This window comes from Crinia signifera, chromosome 1 (genome assembly GCF_055691185.1).
Source record: "Crinia signifera chromosome 1, ASM5569118v1, whole genome shotgun sequence".
Classification (NCBI taxonomy): domain Eukaryota; kingdom Metazoa; phylum Chordata; class Amphibia; order Anura; family Myobatrachidae; genus Crinia; species Crinia signifera.
Genome location: NC_139217.1, coordinates 68,533,463 through 68,554,868, shown reverse-complemented (window position 1 = coordinate 68,554,868; position 21,406 = coordinate 68,533,463). Strand labels below are relative to the sequence as shown.

At 44.8% G+C, this 21,406-nt stretch overlaps 1 protein-coding gene across 2 annotated transcripts in view; it reads right to left on the bottom strand.

Annotated features, from left to right (window-relative positions):
- The window catches only part of DHX15 (DEAH-box helicase 15), a 33,121-nt gene extending 12,762 nt beyond the window's left edge, over positions 1 to 20,359 (bottom strand). Inside the window, exons 1-8 of one of the 2 annotated variants that reach the window (XM_083161394.1) lie at positions 20,099 to 20,359; positions 9,343 to 9,679; positions 8,110 to 8,303; positions 7,105 to 7,264; positions 5,250 to 5,468; positions 2,926 to 3,093; positions 2,007 to 2,093; positions 584 to 733 (exon numbers count right to left, since the gene is read on the bottom strand). In XM_083161394.1, coding sequence (XP_083017520.1) covers positions 584 to 733; positions 2,007 to 2,093; positions 2,926 to 3,093; positions 5,250 to 5,468; positions 7,105 to 7,264; positions 8,110 to 8,303; positions 9,343 to 9,679; positions 20,099 to 20,133 — 1,350 coding nt within the window. In that variant the 5' untranslated portion in view covers positions 20,134 to 20,359. Of the gene's footprint in view, positions 1 to 583; positions 734 to 2,006; positions 2,094 to 2,925; positions 3,094 to 5,249; positions 5,469 to 7,104; positions 7,265 to 8,109; positions 8,304 to 9,342; positions 9,680 to 19,721; positions 19,931 to 20,098 lie in introns of those variants that run through there. The other variant, XM_083161393.1, reaches the window with a different exon arrangement.
- Positions 20,360 to 21,406: the final 1,047 nt, after the last annotated feature.

Here is a 21,406-nt window from a genome sequence, read left to right as displayed (position 1 = left end):
TTAACACATTAAACATGTCACCTGACTAGAGCAAGTATGTCCATCCTGCGGCCCTCCAGCTGTTGTGAATCTACACATCCCAGCATGCCTTGCCACAGTTTTGGGATTGCATATGATATATCGTATGCAAAGGACCACATACAAAGATTGTATTTGTGATGCTGCCCCCTGGGAAGCTCCTGGGTGGTTCAAAGTGAATGGAATGCTACTTCTCCGCTGGGAGAAGCCTTAAAGCCCAGCTACATTCAATATGACAGCAATGGGGCATCCAAAAATAGTCCCACAATCACATTCCCAATCGTTAAAATATTTGTTGGCCTCAAAGATTACAGGCCACTTTATATATTACATTTATTGCTACTTTACAAAGGAGCGAATTGTAACAAATTTATATTGTCGCCAGCGAATACCAAACTAGTATTATAATTAGGGATGAGGAATACACTTTTTTTTTTTTTTTTTTTTTTAAACCAAATTACTGGTGTTATTTTCTATGAATGGTAGAAACTTTCAATGAAGTATTTCAGTTTTGATGAATAAAAGTATAAACTGCATTAATGCAGAAAAATATAAATACACATACCTGCATTTCTGTTTTGTATGCTTTCTCTGTATAAAGACGGAAACATTTTCCAGGCCTGGTACGACCGGCACGGCCTGCCCTTTGCTGTGCCGAAGCCTTGCTGATAGCAGTCACCAAAAGAGATTCTACTCTAATACGAGGGTTATACACCTGTGCAGAACAAGCATATTAGCAAGAGCTCCGGAAAATTTAGCCATAACAATTACATAACGTGACATTTAAAAAAAAAAAAAAAATAAGGGGGACACCATCAGAATTTGTATGCTTTCAGTGAACACATTACAACATATACTCTGCATACTTTTGGGTACTATGGAACAGTATAGAGATTGTCTTCTGATAAATCTTTGCTTTTCCCTACCCTGTCTACCCTTATTGTGCAGAAGCTATAATTTATTGACCCAACCAGTGTTCACCAGACAAAAAAAAAAAAAACACTCAAACAAAAAAACTTCACCCACCCACCCCTCCGCCCAATAGGTGAAAGACACAAGATACCCCATCAGGTAGGAACACCCATTAAAATAGTGGAGCGCAGAACCTAATTACCAAAAGTTGGCACTCAGATACAAATACATTGAACTTATAAAAACTTTAGAAGCAAATAAATCAAATAACGTGCAGCCACACAACTGTCGCTCAGTCGGGGAACCGTGTTGTGCTGCCCCCGAAGTGCCTTGCTAGGTTGTTTTTCAGAAAGCCAGCCTCCTCTATAGGCACAGTAGAGAACCATAAACAAGTCCTACTGACAGATCTGCAATGTCTAAACAGCAAATGAGGTGAAAACTTCCCTCATGCCTACAGTGTCAGAAGCACATTGCCCAGGTTAAGAGGACATGTAGAACCACATTAACCACTCCCAACTTGACACCATCTGCTTAACCTCATACCTGCTAAAACCAATGGAAGGCTATCGAAATGAGTTCAACATCAAATCCAGGTCCCTATGTATTACTGGGGAACTGCAACCTGCAAAAATGTCCTGAACTTCAGGTATAATTGCCATCTTCTAATGGAAAGGTGCAGAAAGCACACACAATTTTAAGGCTTTACCTAGACCACCTTACACAGGTGGGAGTATCTGGGTCATACAAAAAAAGTATAGCTGAGACAACTTTTCACACCATGAGACAAGTCTTCGAGACCAAAGACAACTTGATGTTGCTGCAGCAGGCTTTCAAGCTCCAATGACAGTTCAGACTACACTCTGAGGCTACAGAGGAAGTCCAGTCCCCCCCAAAAAATAAATCCCAAACAATTTTCAATCCTTCTAAAAGAACCTCCAACAATAACCCATGGCCTGGTCACAAATGTAGAGTTTTTCCTGTAATAACCATTAAGTCACTTCTAAAGATTCCTAATGCTTGGTTTGGCAGGAAGCCCTTGCAAAAGCTTATACAAAAAAATGACATGTCCAACATACCTTTTGCTTAGCAAATCCTGGGTCAATAACAAATACAACTCCGTCAATTGTTAACGAGGTCTCTGCGATGTTGGTGGAAACCACAACCTATGAGACGGTGTCAAAATAAAGAAAGAGACTTAAAACCCATATATAAAGAAATAAAAAAAATACGCACACAAATCACTAACAAAATACATTTTGCAACTTATGCTTTTAGCAGTATTACAAATGACATAATAGAAAGAAAAATACAGCAGTCGAAGATCACTAAAACATACAACAATTATCTGCATGTTTCAGAATCCCAATATAATGGTTACAGAACCTGATCACATGCCACTATTGATAATGGCATAATAGGTTCCCCATTATGTACACAAGATAAACCTACAAACTAAAGTCCTTTTGTATGCTATTTATGTGTGCAAGCTATTTTTTAACCACATTGAAAGTGTGATGCATTTGTTAATCTAAAATAAATGAATCCATTAACCGTATATACAGCTAAAGTGTCCGATCCTCTTCTGCCCGGCAAGCAGAGGAAGGAAAAAGGTCACACACTGTGAAGCCGGATAACACTTTGCAGATTGATTTCGATACAGATCAAATTAGAAAGACGTCCAGCCGATGACCTTGTCAGAATAAAAAAAAAATAAATTCTGTATATATTGCTACAAAGACCTTGAATTTAGTTTCCATATCCAGTGACCACTGTAGAAAACGCATGTGCTGGCAACTAAATTTATAATGTACTAAGCATTTTGGGATTCAAATCTATACCATAGTTCCCTTACCAATAATACAGACACTTATTACTATGGGTTCATCCATGGACATCAAGTTTATATATTAAAGGGAAATATCCCTCAGAATATACAGATGGGAGAATGGGAATGATACCTAGAACATCATTTCAGTGCCAAGCACCTGAACTTACTTTCCTTCCTATAGCACCGCTGGCTTTCTTAGGTGGAGGGGGCTCAAAGATTCTCTGCTGTTGCTGGGGCGGGAGAGTGGAATACAAGGGGATGATCTTAATGTCTCCAACTTCTGGGCCCAAGTCATCGATTTCCCGTTTAATTCTTTTACAGGCTTCATCAATTTCCTAACAAAAACAAAATGTGTTCAGTTGGAAGAATAAGTCATACATAGTACATAGAGAATTACTATAAAATGAAATTTTATTCTAATTATTTGTATAAAAACTATTGACAAGAAATAGTCTCACAAGCAGCGACAGCTTCTACACCTTTGTCTGCCACTACCCATGCCCGGAGAGAACGCGGCAGCGGTTAGGACAGCTGGTTCCCGGGACATGCTCAATAAAATCCGGCGGCGTTTGAACCAGCCACACCCAAGCAGTGGCTTGAGTGAATATCTGCAAAACTCTGGCTTCTATAGAAAGAACAAGAAAAAAGAGGGAGAGATGTCCTATGTCGGTGCACCAAAGCAGGGTAAAACATAACTTTTATTATTTTCTTTTAAGAACTGCGAGATAAAATAAATACATACATATAATAGACAAGGGTGGGGTGACACATTGTTAAAAACTAAGGTGGCGGGCAGATGTCTGTCATATGCTATAGTATATGTACTGATTTTGTTGACAGTGTGCTCCTGATCTGTTATCACTGTACAGACCAAGTGTGAACAATATAAACAGGCAAAATGCCTTGGTTGGTAGATGTTCTGATTGCTGCAAATACACTCGTGTCAGTTAAAATGTGGCACGTTATCCTAGATTAATTTAGTGAAGGTCAGAAGTGAGTCACATACACCTTACAATCTCATGGTGTATGGGTGAAAATCACTCCAACTCCCTAGGGAGAGTCACTATCTGAGTCACTAATTCAAATGATATAAGTCCAGTATGCCGGCACTGGCCCAGGTAATAACTAAAACTCCTATCGGCTGCAGTCTGCCTGGTAGAGGAGTCAGTACGATGGAGTACAGTGCCTGCTGGATGTTTATTCACTGTGCTAGTCCAGTGGAGTCGCCTCCAAGTGGACCGTAGCTGACTGCAGTGAACGCCCTTAGAAGGGCTATTGCGGCATAGCACGGTTCAACAGATAATCAAAATGCATAAGTAAGAAAAATAATAAACAGTTACAAACATCTGCCCGCGCACAGCTAGCCGGCACGCGCTTCGCAGGGCCCTGAGGAAGCTAAAATCTGCGAAGCGCAGTCAGCTACGGTCCACTTGGAGGCGACTCCACTGGACTAGCACAGTGAATAAACATCCAGCAGGCACTGTACTCCATCGTACTGACTCCTCTACCAGGCAGACTGCAGCCGATAGGAGTTTTAGTTATTACCTGGGCCAGTGCCGGCATACTGGACTTATATCATTTGAATTAGTGACTCAGATAGTGACTCTCCCTAGGGAGTTGGGAGTGATTTTCACCCATACACCATGAGATTGTAAGGTGTATGTGACTCACTTCTGACCTTCACTAAATTAATCTAGGATAACGTGCCACATTTTAACTGACAGGAGTGTATTTGCGGCAATCAGAACCTCTACCAACCAAGGCATTTTGCCTGGTTTATATTGTTCACACTTGGTCTGTACAGTGATAACAGATCAGGAGCACACTGTCAACAAAATCAGTACATATACTATAGCATATGACAGACATCTGCCCGCCACCTTAGTTTTTAACAATGTGTCACCCCACCCTTGTCTATTATATGTATGTATTTATTTTATCTCGCAGTTCTTAAAAGAAAATAATAAAAGTTATGTTTTACCCTGCTTTGGTGCACCGACATAGGACATCTCTCCCTCTTTTTTCTTGTTCTTGCTAATTTTCATGTCCGAGGTAGCACACCCCCACTATTGCTACAAGTAATTCAGTGCAATGATAAATCCAGGGGGTCCACCCAGCATACCCTTGTGTCTTGTGCGACCTATCACATCCCTCTGTGGCTTCTATAGAAGCCGGTAAGGGATCCTGGTAAGCAGGAAGTGGCCTGGGACTACCTGACAAACAGGAAGTTCCCGCCAGTCACAGTGAAGCAAGTGTAGTCAGATTGTAAGTGGCTCTGCTGAGCTCACTGTGGTGGTGCTGCAACCCTCCCCAAAATCTGCCGCTGCTTACAAGGAACAGTAAAAACACAGTAAAAAACTCATGTTCAAGGGCAAGAGAGAGAATGGGGAACAGAGCCACATATTGTGCTTTAAAGTCACAGGCTATTGCTTTTATTGTATATGACCTATAGACAAGATGGAGAGCAGCGATGGTTGCCCCCCTTACTCACCTCTTGGCCTGTGAGGAATAGTAGAAGATCTCCCTCCTCCTCTTCACACATATGAATCTGGATCACGGTACGGATGGCTGCTTCTAGGTAGTCCCTCTCCGGCTCTGGAGTGTAAAAGATTTCTACAGGATGTGTACGGCCAGGAATTGTTAACAGAGGACAGCTATCAAAATAAACCTGGAATTTGCCTGCATCAAGAGTGGCACTCATGACTATCACCTAAATAAAACAAAAACCGGGCAACAGATGAGGAAATGATGGAAATACAAAGCACGGTAGAGGTTTCTATGTCATCTCAAGTGAGGCTACAGTGCAATAAAGAGGCACAATAGAAACACAATCATGTAGTACGATCTAAAGTTGCATAATGGTCAGTTACAAACCTGGACGTTCTATAGCAGTGGTGGCCAAACCTGTCCTCAAGATCTACCAACAGTTCATGTATTTCAGGCAACCTGTGGATCTATAGTAGGATGGATCTATAGTAGGAATGAATGCAGCATGATGTGCACCAGCTAGGTGATTTGGAAAACGTGGATCGTCGGTAGATCTCGAGGACCAGTTTGATCACCCCTGTTCTAGATGAATTCTATCTAATACAAATAAGATATTTTACATCAGAGCACTGACCACTGAAACGTCACCATCCAAGGGAAAAATAACAACTGTCTTAGGACTGAATGATCGGAATGTCACATATGCTTATACACACTATGGAAACGCTCTACGTAGTAATTTAGGTTTTTAAAACACAAGCCCTCAATTAACTTTCACTCTACTATGATCGTAGAAATGGAGGTGTGGTAACTGGCCCAATCTCGCACATCGGATTAGGGAAATACTCACAGCATGACCTGCTAAGGGTGCTTGAAGACTGGAATTGAGAGAATGTTTTATACAGGCTAAGCTCAGAGCTCCCTTAGGGCGACTGCATTTCATGAGAGGCACTGATGAAAACATACCCCCTGCAGGCAATATTACAGCCATAGAAAGACAGATCATTTTACATAGTAAAAGCAGTTATTTCTTTAAATATCTTAAGGGTATAACGGTACTTCCTCATCTTTGCAGCCACCACTTATGCTACGGAACTTACGAACTGTACAGCGGCACCACCACCCTGGGTCCACGCCACCATCTATTACCTTTAGTAAAGTAGTGGCGAGTGAAGCAAGCCCGTGAAGGGACAATGGTGCTGTAGCTGTTAAGTAGCAGCTCATGTAACTGGCGTAGAAGTGGCCACAAAGATGAGGAAGAACCAGTATATTTACGAAGTTGATAGTAACCCTACAAGGATTTTACTTCGTGTCAATACTGCAGCATGTTCCAGCCCAATTTCTTACAATATTTAATAGTGTGTTTTTCAGGAAAGAGGAACAGGGCAAATTAGAATAATGCTGTGTACACACGGGGGCGATAGGGGCTGAAATCGCTGGAAATATGGTCGCAGGCGCAGGCGACCATATTGCCAGTGATTGGAGTGCACACCAGCGATAAATCGCCGGGTGCGCGTTACCGTTTCCGGCCTATTCTAATCGCTGGTCGCAGGAGCTTGCTCCTGCGACCAGCTAATTACCTCTGCGGCTCCCCCAGCAGAGGTTCCTTTTCATCAGCGACCATCTCTGGTCGCTGATGAAAAGGAGACATTGAGCAATATATTGCAAGCAATATATCTCCCCCCATGTGTACGGGGCTTAAGAGTTTCAGTCTTTCAAATGATCAGACACTTTTAATGCATGTGCTTCTGAAGCTTTATCAAGGCCTAAACTTAAGGTGTAGTACACCCCATTTATCATCAATGAATGGAAGTCATATGCTCTTTAAAAATAAAAAAATGCTAGAGGCTATACATTACCTTTAAATCATTCCTTTGCCGTACCACCTCTTTTAACACCCCCATTAAAATATCTGTAGCTAAAGTCCTTTCGTGAGCTTCGTCAAGAATAACTACACCATATCGCTCCAACAATGGGTCATTCATGGCTTCCCGGAGTAACATACCATCAGTCATGTACCTGGAGAGAGAGAGAAAACCTATCATACACATAACAAGACAAAACAACACATGATGTTAGGGAACTTCAAACCGTGGGGCAGATGTATTAAGGCTGGAGAAGAGATAAACTGGAGATAAAGCACCAGCCAATCAACCCAACTGTCATATTTCGAACATAGCTGATTGGCTGGTACGTTATCTCCTATCAGCTATGTTTGAAATACGACAGTTGGGAATGGATTCGCTGGTGCTTCCACTTTAGCTCTTCTCCAGGCTTAATACATCTGCCCCAATGGCACATAACTGCTCCCAATTTGTATACTTACTCATAGCCTATTAAAGCAATTGTTTTATATGGCTTAATTCATTTGTTCTCCCAAAACTATATCTGCATTGTTTTTTTCACTCGCCATCATTAGCAAAGCCCCTGATCTCACTGCCTGCTGCAGTGAAATGACCAGTGCTACTAAACAAGCAAGAAATCCTAACATATTATTCAGATTTGATCAGTAACTCTGTATAACGGCTTTAACCCCACAGTAAGGCAGCACCATGAGTAGATTCATGCTAGCAACTACATTATTTCTTGAACTCGGTTCAACATGAATCAAACAGCACTCTAAGCCAAAGTGGAGACCTGCTTAAGGGGCCAATACGGTGTCCAGTCTCCTGCCAGTATAGCCTGTTAAATCGCAAGAAGACAGCAACATCATAGAGGGATCTAGTCAGATGTGCATCAGGCTGCACTGAGACCGTGTCTTCAAGGTAAATGTGAGTAAAAGATTTAAACATTATACATTTCCCATATTCTGTATCTACGGATTATACAACTTTGAAGACATAGGTTACAATTGCTTTACTTACTTTAAAATGGTTTTTGCACTGCTGCAGTCTTCAAATCGAATAGAGTAACCGACTTCCTGGCCAAGCATAACATCCATCTCGTCCGCAACTCTCTGGGCCACACTCATTGCCGCTACTCTTCTGGGTTGGGTACATGCAACCCCTCTCTTGGGACCTGGCAATGACCTCATGTACTCTACACACCACTGCGGAATCTACAAAAATACACAACCGTTTTACTAAACAGCAACAGGTTCTCAGGTGCTAAAAAAAAAATGCAAGTCTGCATTCCACGTTTCTGGACAGTACCACTATATTACACAGTCCATGACAAGGTACAACCATGGCAAATTATCAAAGTTACTGGGATATTAAAACACTAGGCAACATTGAGCTGAAAGCAGCTCAGTTTACTCGTTTGAGCTGCTTTCAGCTCTAAATCTACCCAGTGTGTACGGAGCAGCGACGAGCGCTGATGCATCATCGCTGGCCCGGCCACTCATCTGCTGGTATTACAAGCAGATGAGCGTCAGAGTGGACGCTTTTCCATAGCGTTGTGCTATATAAAGTCATCCACCCCCGGGAAAATCCCTCATTGTGTATGTACTGAGCCTTTTTCAGGCCAGCGATTTTCCCCCATCATCGGTCAGCACACACGCTGGTGTGTATGGACCGTAAGTGCATTTTCCCATCCATATGAGGCATTCTGCAGCCTTTGTGTTGAATTGAGTTCCCTTTAGCCTTTGTCATTATAAAAAAGAGAAATCTCTTGTAACCCAATATATACCATCTGCAGTCTGCGTAACACATAAGTACAGATTTCAGTTAAGCCCTGTACACACATGCATCAATTTTTCGATTCAATTTTGCTTATAGAAGCAAAATCGAATCCTAAACTAAATCGAATGGTTTGTGTCACTTTCGATCTACATTCGATTTGATGCGAGCTCCCGTCTTCACAAAATCGAACAGCAAAACCTAATGTGCAGTCAAGGAAATATCGAATTCGATCCAGTAAATCTAATGTGTACAATGTACCATGAATGTATATCGAATTTGATATCTAATGCAAAAGTACAGATCTAATGCTAGATCTAATAGAAAATCAAATCTAACATTGAATCAAAAGCAAAATCGGTGTACAGGGCTTAATACATATAAAAAGATTATGTCACACCAAGTACTGTCATACAACAGGAACATGCCAAGAGGTGTAACAATTTCTAGGACAGACTGTACCCTGCAAGGACATACCTGTGTAGTTTTTCCAGAACCGGTCTCTCCTACCAAAACGAAGGACTGGTTCCTCATAAGGATATCTGTAAAACGTTCTTTGTACTCCCAAACTGGCAGCTGAAGACGATTTTTTAAGATGTCATAGTAGCGCGGTGTATGTGGTAAATTGGTAAATGGATTCATGCCTTGGGCGAGTGCTGCTGGCTTTACAGCTTGAACTCCTGCAGTGTTGATATATGGAGTATTTGCTGTACCTCGCGACTCTTTATCTTTGTCCCTATCCCTTTCACGGTCACGGTCTCTGTCACGATCCCGGTCCTTTGATCGGTCATCTCTATCACGGTCTCTCTCCTTCCTAAAAGAAAAATGGATTTCTTAAATTAGATTGAAACATATATTAAAGCACAAACAATTCTCCACAAATGTTGCCACAGGTAAGCAGAATAAGAATGCTTACATAGAGGTCCCATTAGGGTGAAGGCAGAAAAAGGCAACACATAAGTACAACATACCAGAATACATACTCATATCAATTCATCCAAGAGAAAAAAATATATAATTTTGAAAAAAAAAATGTTGTCTCTAGGAACATGACCCCAGACATTACGACACCCGCCGCCTTGCCTGTCAGCACACTGTACCAAAACAGGTTGCCCGGCCACCAGCCGGCTGTGCCACTCCCAGCCGCCTGCCCCCTACCAACCCCTGCCCCATGTACATAGTCATACACACATTCTATGGATAATGTTTGTTTATTGGAATGTGGGAGGAAACCGGAGCACCCAGGGGAAAGCCATGCAAGCACAGTGAGAATATACAAACTCCACACAGTTAGGGCCATGGTGGGAATCGACGGAGCCGCTGATACCGTACAGGAGGCGGAGAAACGCGTCATACAACTCTATATACTACCTCCACCATTTTTTCTGGAGCTCCAGAATATGACCCCAAGGCTGCCTGCATAAAAGCAAGTACGGACACACCTTTAACCAGCACTGCACTTAACAGTGGCTGGACAACCAGCAGTTTGTGACCACTGGGACTGTTTTTTCTTTACACCCAACATTGGTGTTTATATTGTCTGGCCAGACAGTGGACAGTTAATAAAATCTTCCTTCTTTTACACCGATTGGTGTTTTAAAGAAGCATTTACATACTGGTCCAACAATAACAACAACTGGACATAATCTTCCCAGGAGAGCCATTCATTTGCCGATTATCGGCCAGTCTTTTTAATATAAATACTAGGCACTAAATGTGTATGTTTGTCTTTTTATTGTAAAGTATCATTGGCCAGTGAATATATGTTTAAATAAATTGTATCTTTTCCATTTACATTGTTTCAGGCGCGTGTTCATATATGTGTGTATGCATGCATGTGCATATTTGTGTATGTATATGTATGCATATATACTTATAATCTATTTCTTTGTTACATCAGGAATTGGCAATTTTTCCTTCCACGCTGCCTGAACCGTATACACGTGGGGGACAATATCTGAATTTATTGCCCTTGGAATCCCCCCTTAGTGTATTTATTATACACTAACTGCACTCATTGTGAAAATGTCAGCCATCCTTTATCTTATGTTCTGTAGGCACTCCTCGCTTCTAGTACATTACCTTCTCACTGCTCATTCTAGGCCAAACCAACTCCATTCTATATTGCTCTTCTGAACAGCTTCTGTACTGGAAATATGGCTCCTCGATCCTGTCCCATACCAGTCCTCACTGTCAGGTCTTACCCCCTCTCAATTTCCACACCACTCTCACACACCCACACGCAACGCAGCCAACCTAATCAACATCTCACCGATCTCTCCCCATCCTTTCTCCCGTGCTCTCTGGAATGATAGATTAATCTGCAACAAGCTTCCAACTATCCACAACCTCTTCATCTCCCACTTTAACCTTCTCGCAATCACTGAAACCTGACTTTCCTCCTCTGGCACTACCTCCCCTGCTGCGCTCTCCTTCACCCTGCTAGGGTGTGGAGGAGTGGGCATCCTTCTCTCCCCCCAACTGCACCTTCCACAACATCCCACCTGAGCCCTCCCTCACATTCTCCAACTTTGAGGTACACACAATCCGCCTCTTATACCCCATTCACCTCCTTGTGGCTGTGATCTAACCCCCCCCCACAGCCACTGCTCCCCTTTCCTTAATAACTTTGCTGCATGGTTTTCACATTTTCTTGCCTTTAACCTTCCCTCAATGATCCTTGGTGACTAACTTTTCTATCTATAATGCAGCCTCCTCTAGTCTTCTTGCCCTTTCTGCCTCCTTTGGACTTGCCCCAACCAGGCTTCCTCTTTCTATAACTCTTCTCTTACTTCTGCTCTTGACCCTGTGGGCCCCCCTCTATACTGTCCTCCTACAGTGCTGCACTCTCCCTTGCCAAACAATTTTTTCCCCAATCACTCATCTCACTGCTCCAGTCCCTGCCATCTCTTTGAAACTTTGAACACTCTCCTTCACCGTCCTCCCTCACTGCCACTTACTTTGCCTCCTTCTTCCCCTCTAAAATTGAGATAATCCGACATGATATCTCCTCCCATTCCCCCTCTGCTGCATACCAACCCCAATCATCCTCCCCCTACAACTACATAACTCTGTCCTCCTTCTGCCCCACTACAGATGAGGAAGTCCACTCCCTCATCTCATCCTCTCCCACTCTGTCACATGGACATTGCTCACCTTTTTAACCTATCCTTTTCTACTGGCATATTTCCCTCACCCTTCAAACATGCTCTGGTCCCACCTATTCTTAAAAAACCCAAACTGGACCCTTTATCACCCACGAGCTACCACCCTATCTCTTCTCCCATTTGCCTCTAAACTACTTGAACGGCTGGTTTACAGGTGTCTCAACAGCTACCTGTCTGACTACTCCATCCTAGATCCCCTTCAATCTGGCTTTCGCCAACTCTACTCCCGAGACCGCCCGGATGAAAGTCACCAATGACCTGCTGTCAGCCAAATCCAGGGGCCCCTTCTCTCTGGTTATCCTTCTGGACCTCTCTGCTGCCTTTGACACTGTGGATCAACCTTTTCTGACTCCTCCGCACACTCCCAGACATTGGCCTCTCCAGCACTGTCTTTGACTGGTTTACCTCATACCTCACCAACCGTTCCTCCTCAGTCTCTGCCTCTGGCACCACCTTCCATCCTTCCTGTTGGTGTACATCAGGGTTCTGTCCTTGGCACCCTTCTGTTCTCTCTGTACACCTCTTCCCTGGGTGCACTCATTAACTCCTTTGGCCTCTAATACTACCTCTATACTGATGACACAAATCTACCTCTCCTGATCTGTCCCCCACTGTTCTCTCTCAGATTTCCAACTGCTTCTCCGCTATCTCCTCCTGGATGTTTAAGCCCTCTCTGAAACTCAATATGAACAAAACTGAACTAAATATCTCTCCCTCACCTAGAGCTACAACCCTACTAATATATCTATCACTGTTAACACCACCATCTCCCCTGTTTCCCTAACCCGCTGCCTGGGTGTCACTCTTGACTCTTTCCTCTCCTTTGCACCCCACATCCAAGCTCTGGCCCATTGTATAGGTTTCCAGTTATGCAACATTACTTGCATCAAGCCTTTTCACTCCCAGAGTGCAACTAAGCTTATCATCCACTCACTGGTAATCTCACGGCTCGACTACTGCAATGTTCTCTTCACTGGCCTCGCTCACTCCCAACTGGCTCCTCTCCAATCTGTCCTTAACTCTGCAGCCAGGCTTATCTTCCTCTCCCGCCATTCCCCTTCAACAAAATCTGAACTGGCTCCTATTCCGCTAGAGAACCCTCTTCAAACACCCCACACTCACATACAGGACCATCTCTTATTCCATTGCTCTATGTATCTCCAACCTCCTGCCATCTATGGTCCACCAATGACTGTCGTCTCTCCTCCACTCGGAGTCCCATGCTAGAGCTCAGGACTTTGTGCATGCTGCACCCCTTCAGCGGAACACGCGCTGTTGCTCCATTAGACTCTTCCCGACCTTGCAAAGCTTCAAACAGGCACTGAAAACTCACCTACTCAAAGTGTACCCTTCTGCTGCATAACATAGTCCTGAGGCTGTTCCTCCAACCCCCTGCCTCATGCCTTGACCATCTCTGCCTGCTTACATCCTGTTATCAAGCCACTTCCAGCTCATGTAATCCATCTGTCTCTCTTGCCTACTAGACTGTAAGCTCCTCAGAGCAGGGCCCTCTTCCCTCCTGTTGTCAAAGCCCTCTTCTCTTCACATTTCACTCACAGCTCTTCCATACTCTCACACTCAGCAACCAGCTTCATCCACATACTCATCTCCACCTTTGGCCACCAGCATCTAGTAGTACGTTGATCAAGTCTTCACTGCTTACAGTTAAGATTTAATGTGTATTGAACTCTGGCACTCTTTGTGCCTGTACACTTGTGGTGCCTTATAAATAAAATTATAACGATTACACCATCCGTGCTATTAGTAGATGTTTCTCTTTGACAACTACAGGAATCTTCCTCAGACCAAGGTTGCAGCAATAATTAGTGTTTTGAAAACCGTGCAAAAGAAAGGCTGGTAATTCTATAAAGTTAAATACTAAAGCTGTACTGTGAAATAATTTACTTGGCACCATGACTGTTTAGCTTTTACTCAAGTCATAAGGGTCTCTGTAATTGGTAAACAACCCTTGCGATTATATTAATAGCAACCTACTTTTAACCTCCCGCAGGACCTCAATGCTTAACGCACAGGTACCACACTTGATACAGAGGACTTTATTTCAAATTCAAGGTTTACACAATTTTGTTTTTCAAAAATAAAAAAAATCCACATCGACTCTAACCATTTCCAAAAACACAGACTTAAATCGCCCTGCCACCAGTTTCATCTATATGGAGGTTCTGAAAGGCAAAATAGTTTCACCATAGTTTGCAGTATAAAACAAACATTCACAACACAAATAATTGTAGCTATTCTCCAACAGACTTTATATAAACTTATGTTTCAAGAGAAATGCAATAAAGAAATAAAACGGAGAAGAGTGTGTCCGCCAAATGATTATAGGGAGTAAAGGGGTGTGTGGTAGTGCCTCATGTCTTAAGGCCCCCTTACACTTGTTCAACAAATTGGAACCGATTGACTCGAGATTTATCCTATGTACAGGAGGATCAATCTCTTAAGGCCCCCATACACTAGCCGATTTTGGTCAGATTTCAGCCAGATCAGTCGGATCTGGCCGAAATCGGACCAAAATCGTCTAGTTTTGATGTTCCCTCAGATCCGATGCGCGGTCCCGTGCGCATCGGATCTGCGTCGGGTGGTCGGACCTGCTGCACGTCCGACCACCCGACTTGGGACCTAGTGGGGCGGTGGAGGGAGCAGGGGGGGCTGGGGACGCTGCGGGGGACACGTCTGTGTCCCCCGCTGCTGGGGACAGCGTCTGTGCGGCGAGAAGGTAGAGGGAGCAGGGGGGGCTGGAGACGCTGCGGGGGACACGTCTGTGTCCCCCGCTGCTGGGGACAGCGTCTGTGCGGCGAGGTGGTAGAGGGAGCAGGGGGGGCTGGAGACGCTGCGGGCGGGGGACACAGGCTGCATAGAGCCGGGCAGGGGGAGCCGGCCGGGAGCTGTCAGTAATGAATAAAAAAAAAGCCCATACAATGAATGGGCGGCCTGTGATTGGCTGAGCGCTCTCTCAGCCAGTCAGCAATTGGCTGAGAGAGCGCTCAGCAGCCAATCACAGGCTGCCCATTCATTGTATGGGCTTTTTTTTTTATTCATTACTGACAGCTCCCGGCCGGCTCCCCCTGCCCGGCTCTATGCAGCCTGTGTCCCCCGCAGCGTCTCCAGCCCCCCCTGCTCCCTCTACCTTATCGCCGCACAGACGCTGTCCCCAGCAGCGGGGGACACAGACGTGTCCCCCGCAGCGTCTCCAGCCCCCCCTGCTCCCACCAGCTCTCACCTCTTAGCCCCCCCCCCCCCCCCCCCCCCCGGGTTTTTTACATGTGATAAATCGAGACGATTTATCACATGTAAAAAATGGCACATCAAGTGCCAATCTAATCAAGCTCCCCCGGGGAGCAGCCGGGGAAGCTCAGGGGGAAGTCGGGGGCGACTTGTCCTAAGGACAAGTCGCCCTAGTGTATGGGGGCCTTTACAATCTCTTGGTTATACCCAATTGCACAGGATTGTGGATTGTGTCCTACACATCAGATTTTGGGCCAGATTCTCTAAGCTTCAAAAGTAATAAAATGGAGAGTGATAAGCAGCCAGCCAATCAGTTCCTATCTGCCATGTCACAGACTGTGTTTGGAAAAGGTCAGGCAGGGGCTGATTGGCTGGCTGTTTATCACTCTCCATTTTATCACTTTTGAAGCTTAGAGAATTTGGCCCTTTGTCAGATAAATTGACTCAATCCATCTGAATTGCATCAAAATCTCACAAGTGTAAGGGGCCCTTTAAGCCCAGGAGAAAGATAGATATTATGCACAGAACAATATCCTTAAGTGACATCACCTGCAGAAGCAAGCATCCTTACCTAGATCGAGCACACACAGTAATCAATATTTCTAACAATATTGCTCAGAAAGACCAAAATTAGCAATATTGCTTGTAACATTGCTTAATGTGTATGGGGCTGCATACTAAAATGGTTCTGTATGCATTTTTTCATCTAGTGCTGGGCAAGGCTGTGGAGTCGGAGTCGAGGAGTCAGAGGAAATATCGAGTACCTGGAGTCGGAGTCGGCAAACAATGCACCGACTCCGAAAATTATAATTAATGACTTCTCTACTGTAAGAATAAAGACCAATGCATGCAGTGCCTCACGTAACCGCAAAACGAACACGTTAAGTGACCGTGAAAAAGCACGCTTTTCATGTGCTTCACTATATGGCACGCAACGCACAATTCGGAGCACCAATACTTATAAATGTATTCTCCCTTGTAGTTTACAACTTATTTCCAACGTTCAATAAGGTTTTTAATACCTAGTTGGTAGAAATCACCTGGTGTAGACTCGAAAAATTCATTCAACCAAGCTCTCCCACCATACGCACAACATCTTTTTACGCGGATGAAGATCTTGTTTCATGCGCGGGGTCGTTTGTTTACCTTGGCTAAGCCATTCCTTACGCTGGTTCATATTGATGTACAGGCACCATTTTTCGTCGCCAGTAATGAGTCGGTAAAGCGTTCCTTGTGTCAATGAAATGAACGGTGACGAGCAAGCAAACCAGAGGAGATTGTGGCTCGTTGATTTTTGTTGTCGTCACAAAGCATGCGGAACTCATGCTCCACACTTCTGAACCTTTCCTATTGTTTTTGTTCCCAAAACAACCAAATAATGTGGTTTTTATCTTTGAACTGGTAAAGTTCCTGTTCCTGATGTTTATGCCTACTGCTACTATCCAGCCATTTAATTAATTAATAAAAAAATTAAAACTTTGTTTTCATTGTGTTTGTCCTTTGCTTAAAAACTGTTCAATACAGTAGACTGTTGGCTTCCCAGCCTCTAGTTTCTGTAATAATAATATGTATGTTGCCTTTCTTTCCTTCAAGGAATGTATCAAATACATTCGCATATTAATACAGAGGAGTCGGAGTCAGTGTCAGAAGTACGAGGAGTCGGAACATTTATCTACCGACTCCACAGCCCTGGTGCTGGGTACACTAGCTGACTCCACCGATATAACTAGATTGGCAGTGCTGCGGGAGAACAATCTACAATTGTAAAGCGCATTGGAATTTGCTGCACTATAATATACAAATTGAGCCACGCTCATTCATGCAGTGCGAATGTGACTCCATCTGTAATAAAGTATATATATATATATATATATATATATATATATATATATATATATATATATATATATATATATATATATATATATATATATATATATATATATATATATATATATATATATAGCAGTGACATCACCCTTCCCCGTACAATGATGAGCTGCATGTACAGACTGAAGGGGTCATGCACATGGTTAACGATATTGAACGTACACACTGGACTATATGTACACGATATGGTTAATGATATATTCCCCAGTTAGTACAGAGCTTTATTCTTCATATCTGTTATACACATGCTTGTACTCCGCGTCTTACCCGACTTCCCCTGGCATACAATATGAATGAGTGTCCGTTAATTTGTATTCTTTTTGCGTGTAGTTCTGTTGTTTAATATGCAATGTTATTGTTAAAATGTGATTGTTTGCTTTGTACGTGGGCTAGTTGTCTTGCACTGTACTATGGACTTAAGCCTGGGTTTATGTGCCTTCACTTGCAAAAAACCTGGAATAACGCTGCATGTGCAAAATGGGTAATATAGTTATTGACATACGCTCTGATCCCAGACTTCTCCCTTAATTCAGGATTGCGGTCACCTGTGGTGAACTAGTTATTTTGCAAAAAGTGTGTTTCCCCTCAGGTGAGGGCAACCAGAGTGCCATGTGCATTTGTCAAAACTGGTGTGAAAATTGCCAAGCAAACATTTTTTATTCATCATAATGACCTGTAATGTTTACCTTATATAGGAAATAAAAAACTTTTTTTACACAACATATTTATTTGAATTGATATAGCAAATGTGAGCTACGCTGGCATTTTTAGCCGATATTTTGCTGATCTCTCGCAGAGATGTTGGCACTTGAAGAATTTGGAGAGAAGTCCAGGAGCAGAGCATCATATCCCCCATGTTGGTGCATACTTGTCGACCTGACACACTCCATGAGGGAGAAAGTTCTCTGTTCCTGGACTTCCCTGGTAATGTAGGATTGCCATCACCTGTGATGAGCTAGTTAATTGATAAGAAAGGTGTTTCACCACAGGTAATGACAATCTTTACCAGGGGAGTCCAAGAAAAGAGCATTTTCTCCCTCATGGAGAGGGTCAGGTAGGTATGTTTTGGCGGGTATGCTTTGAGCAACAATGCACAAAAATACAAGTCACCTCGTTTATTTTATTAACAGGTTCTTATATATTGCAGCAAATTCAGTTGCGCTTTACAAATGGAAACTGATCAAACAAACTGGTCTGTTACAGACAGTCAGAAACGAAGGCCTTGCTCGCAGGCTTACACTATACCTCATGAAGGACTAATGGGGCATACACACAGGGCGATTTAAACACCATTACTAAGCAATTTGACTAGATCGCTTAGAAATGAAGCACAAATCGCTGGTGCGTGTGTATGCTTCATGGCGATGCGCATTGCCAACACCGGGCCAGCTATTTCAAGCATACTTGAAATATCTAGTCATCAGCCATGTTTCCTCTATTGAGAACACAGGCATGACAGATTGCCCAGCACATATTGCTGGTGCAGCACGATTTAGTGTCGCTCATCACAAGGCTCAACTCACCCCATGTGCATGGGGCATAAGAGATATGTGCAACAAGGAGACACTCAAACACTCTGCCCATTGGCACAGAAGCTCTACCACCCCGCTCTTCTATTTGTCTTGGCACGTTCAGGCTCTGCCAGATCCACCCTTTCCCATATCCCTGGCATCGAGGCGCACTGCCACCTCCCATATCCCTGGCATCGAGGCGCACTGCCACCTCCCATATCCCTGGCATTAGGGCGCACTGCCACCTCCCATATCCCTGGCATCGAGGCGCACTGCCACCTCCCATATCCCTGGCATCGAGGCGCACTGCCACCTCCCATATCCCTGGCATTGAGGCACACTTCCACCTCCCATATCCCTGGCATTGAGGCACACTGCCACCTCCCATATCCCTGGCATCGAGGCGCACTGCCACCTCCCATATCCCTGGCATCGAGGCGCACTGCAACCTCCCTGGCATCAGGGCACACTGCCACCTCCCATATCCCTGGCATCAGGGCACACTGCCACCTCCCATATCCCTGGCACTACCACCCCTCTCCTATTCTGCTTGGCACGAGGAGGCCCTGCCACCTCCCCCTCCGATCCTTTGCACAAGTAGCCACTGCTACCCTCCTCTCCAACCCTTGGCACTGACACCTCCCATCCTTGGCACCGGAAAGCACTGCCACAAACCCCTGTTATCAATATCCGGTCAAAACATAAAGCCCACTAAGCAGCACCGGGAGACACTGCTCTGCAGTCCCAGTTATAATGCTGCAATGTCCAGCAACCCTCTCTCCCCGCCCGCAGGGACACCCGGGCCCACTCCCCATACACAGAGTGGAGTGCACATAAAGCGCTGCAAGGCCAGTACCTGAAGAAATCTCCCATCCCGCTCCCTGTGCACAGCTTTGCATCCACTGTACGGGCCTCGCCAAGTGCGGTATAGGGGGGTGAGCCCGGAGCTGCCGGTATACCACCTCCCGTTACAGCCAGGCCGGCGCCATGCTCTGCAGCGGACAAAGGACAGACGCTTCCCGCCCTTCCCCCCCAAGCTCACCCTTCGCCTCGCTTCTTGCTCGAGGCATAGTCATCGCCCAGGTCCAACCGGTGCCGCTTCGACATGCTCGGTGATCCCGCTGCACAGGCCGCCTGCCGGGGTCACGTGTCCGGGCCGGGGGTGTCCTATACTCTACGCCGGGGCTGAGAAGGCCGCGCGCGAGAGAGAGAGGGGACAGCGCCTGTGCAGAAAGAGGGGGCGTGTCATGCAGTCTGACGTCAGAGGACAAAACAGACGCGATTGGACGAGCGCAGCGCAGGCGGGGAGCATCCATTTGCCAATCCCGCAGACGGACGTGACAAGCGGTGACGTTCCTGCGCCATGGGAGGCGGCGGGGAGGGAGCATGGTGCTGCAGCGTGCCAGCGTCCGGTCTCACCTCATGTTTCTGCCAGTGGCAGTGCTGCTGCTCATCAGTCTCTGTACGGGAAGCGTCTGGTGGAAGCTGTTTGTAGCGTTCTAAAGAGAAGAAAGGCAGGTGTTGCCAATAGCAACTAATCAGGTTCTAGCTATCATTCTGTACAGCCTATAAAAATTATAGCTAGCTCTTTAGTTGCTATCGGAAACGTCTCTTTAGAAGGGATACTACAGAGGCAGACACCCTGTGACACTCCTCCTCCTCCTGCTGCTGTTGTGGATTTACGACATCCCAGAATGCCTTGCAACTAGGGATAGTCATCAACCATCGATGTTTCTGAATCATCGTGGGTGATGGCCGATGTAGAATAATTTTGCCATCGATGGCCCAAGGTGACATAATGCTGAGCATAGTTCTGCCCCCGGTTCTGGTTATCACAGGCCAGTCAGTCAAACAAAATAGATGACCATCGATAGGTTAACCTATTAATGGTAATTCATCACATAGTATATTACCATTGTTGGTCAGTTGCAATATCCCCATCGATGGCAACTGCACCGATGACCATTCCTGCTTGCTACAGTTTTAGCATTTCTTAACAGCAAACTTGTGGCAGTGCATGCTGGGTTGTATAGTTACACAGAACTAGGGATGGCCATCGTTGCCATTGCTATCGATGGTTGCCATTGATGGCAATAATGCAACTGGGCATCGATAGCAAAACTGTAGCAGGGCATGCTGGGATTAGGGATGACCATCGATGGCAAAATTGCAACTGACCATCGATAGTGTATTTCTATGCAATGGATGTCCATCAATGTTGTTACATTTTAATGGACATCCATTCTCTGATTGATTGGCCTGAGGGTCAATCAAAATATGGGGGTGGAGCTTCACATACGTCGCGGGCGGAGCTAAGCTCCTTGTCCCAGCTCCTTAGTGAAAAAGCAAAAACAAAACTATTTGTTTAAGCTTGACATCGATGGTGGAACACAATCTGGTTCTCTGCACCCTAGGCAAACTGTCTGCCTACTCCCCCACACTCACACACAAACATACGCACCAATACCCACACTATGGCCCTTATTCTGATTGAGTCCGACGGCTCCGTGTGCAGTCGGACGGCTGGTATTTGCGCATGTGCAGAGGAGTATCTGCACATGTGGGAACGCCTCGCACGTCCGAACATGGAGTGAGGTCCGTGCAGAAAACGATCGTACGGAACCATCCGAGCAAGGGGTGGAGAGGGGCGTAAAGGGCTGTTTGGGCTCATTACCATATGTGTGTGCCCCACGTTTCATGGGTGTTCCCATGTAAACGCTGGGCGTA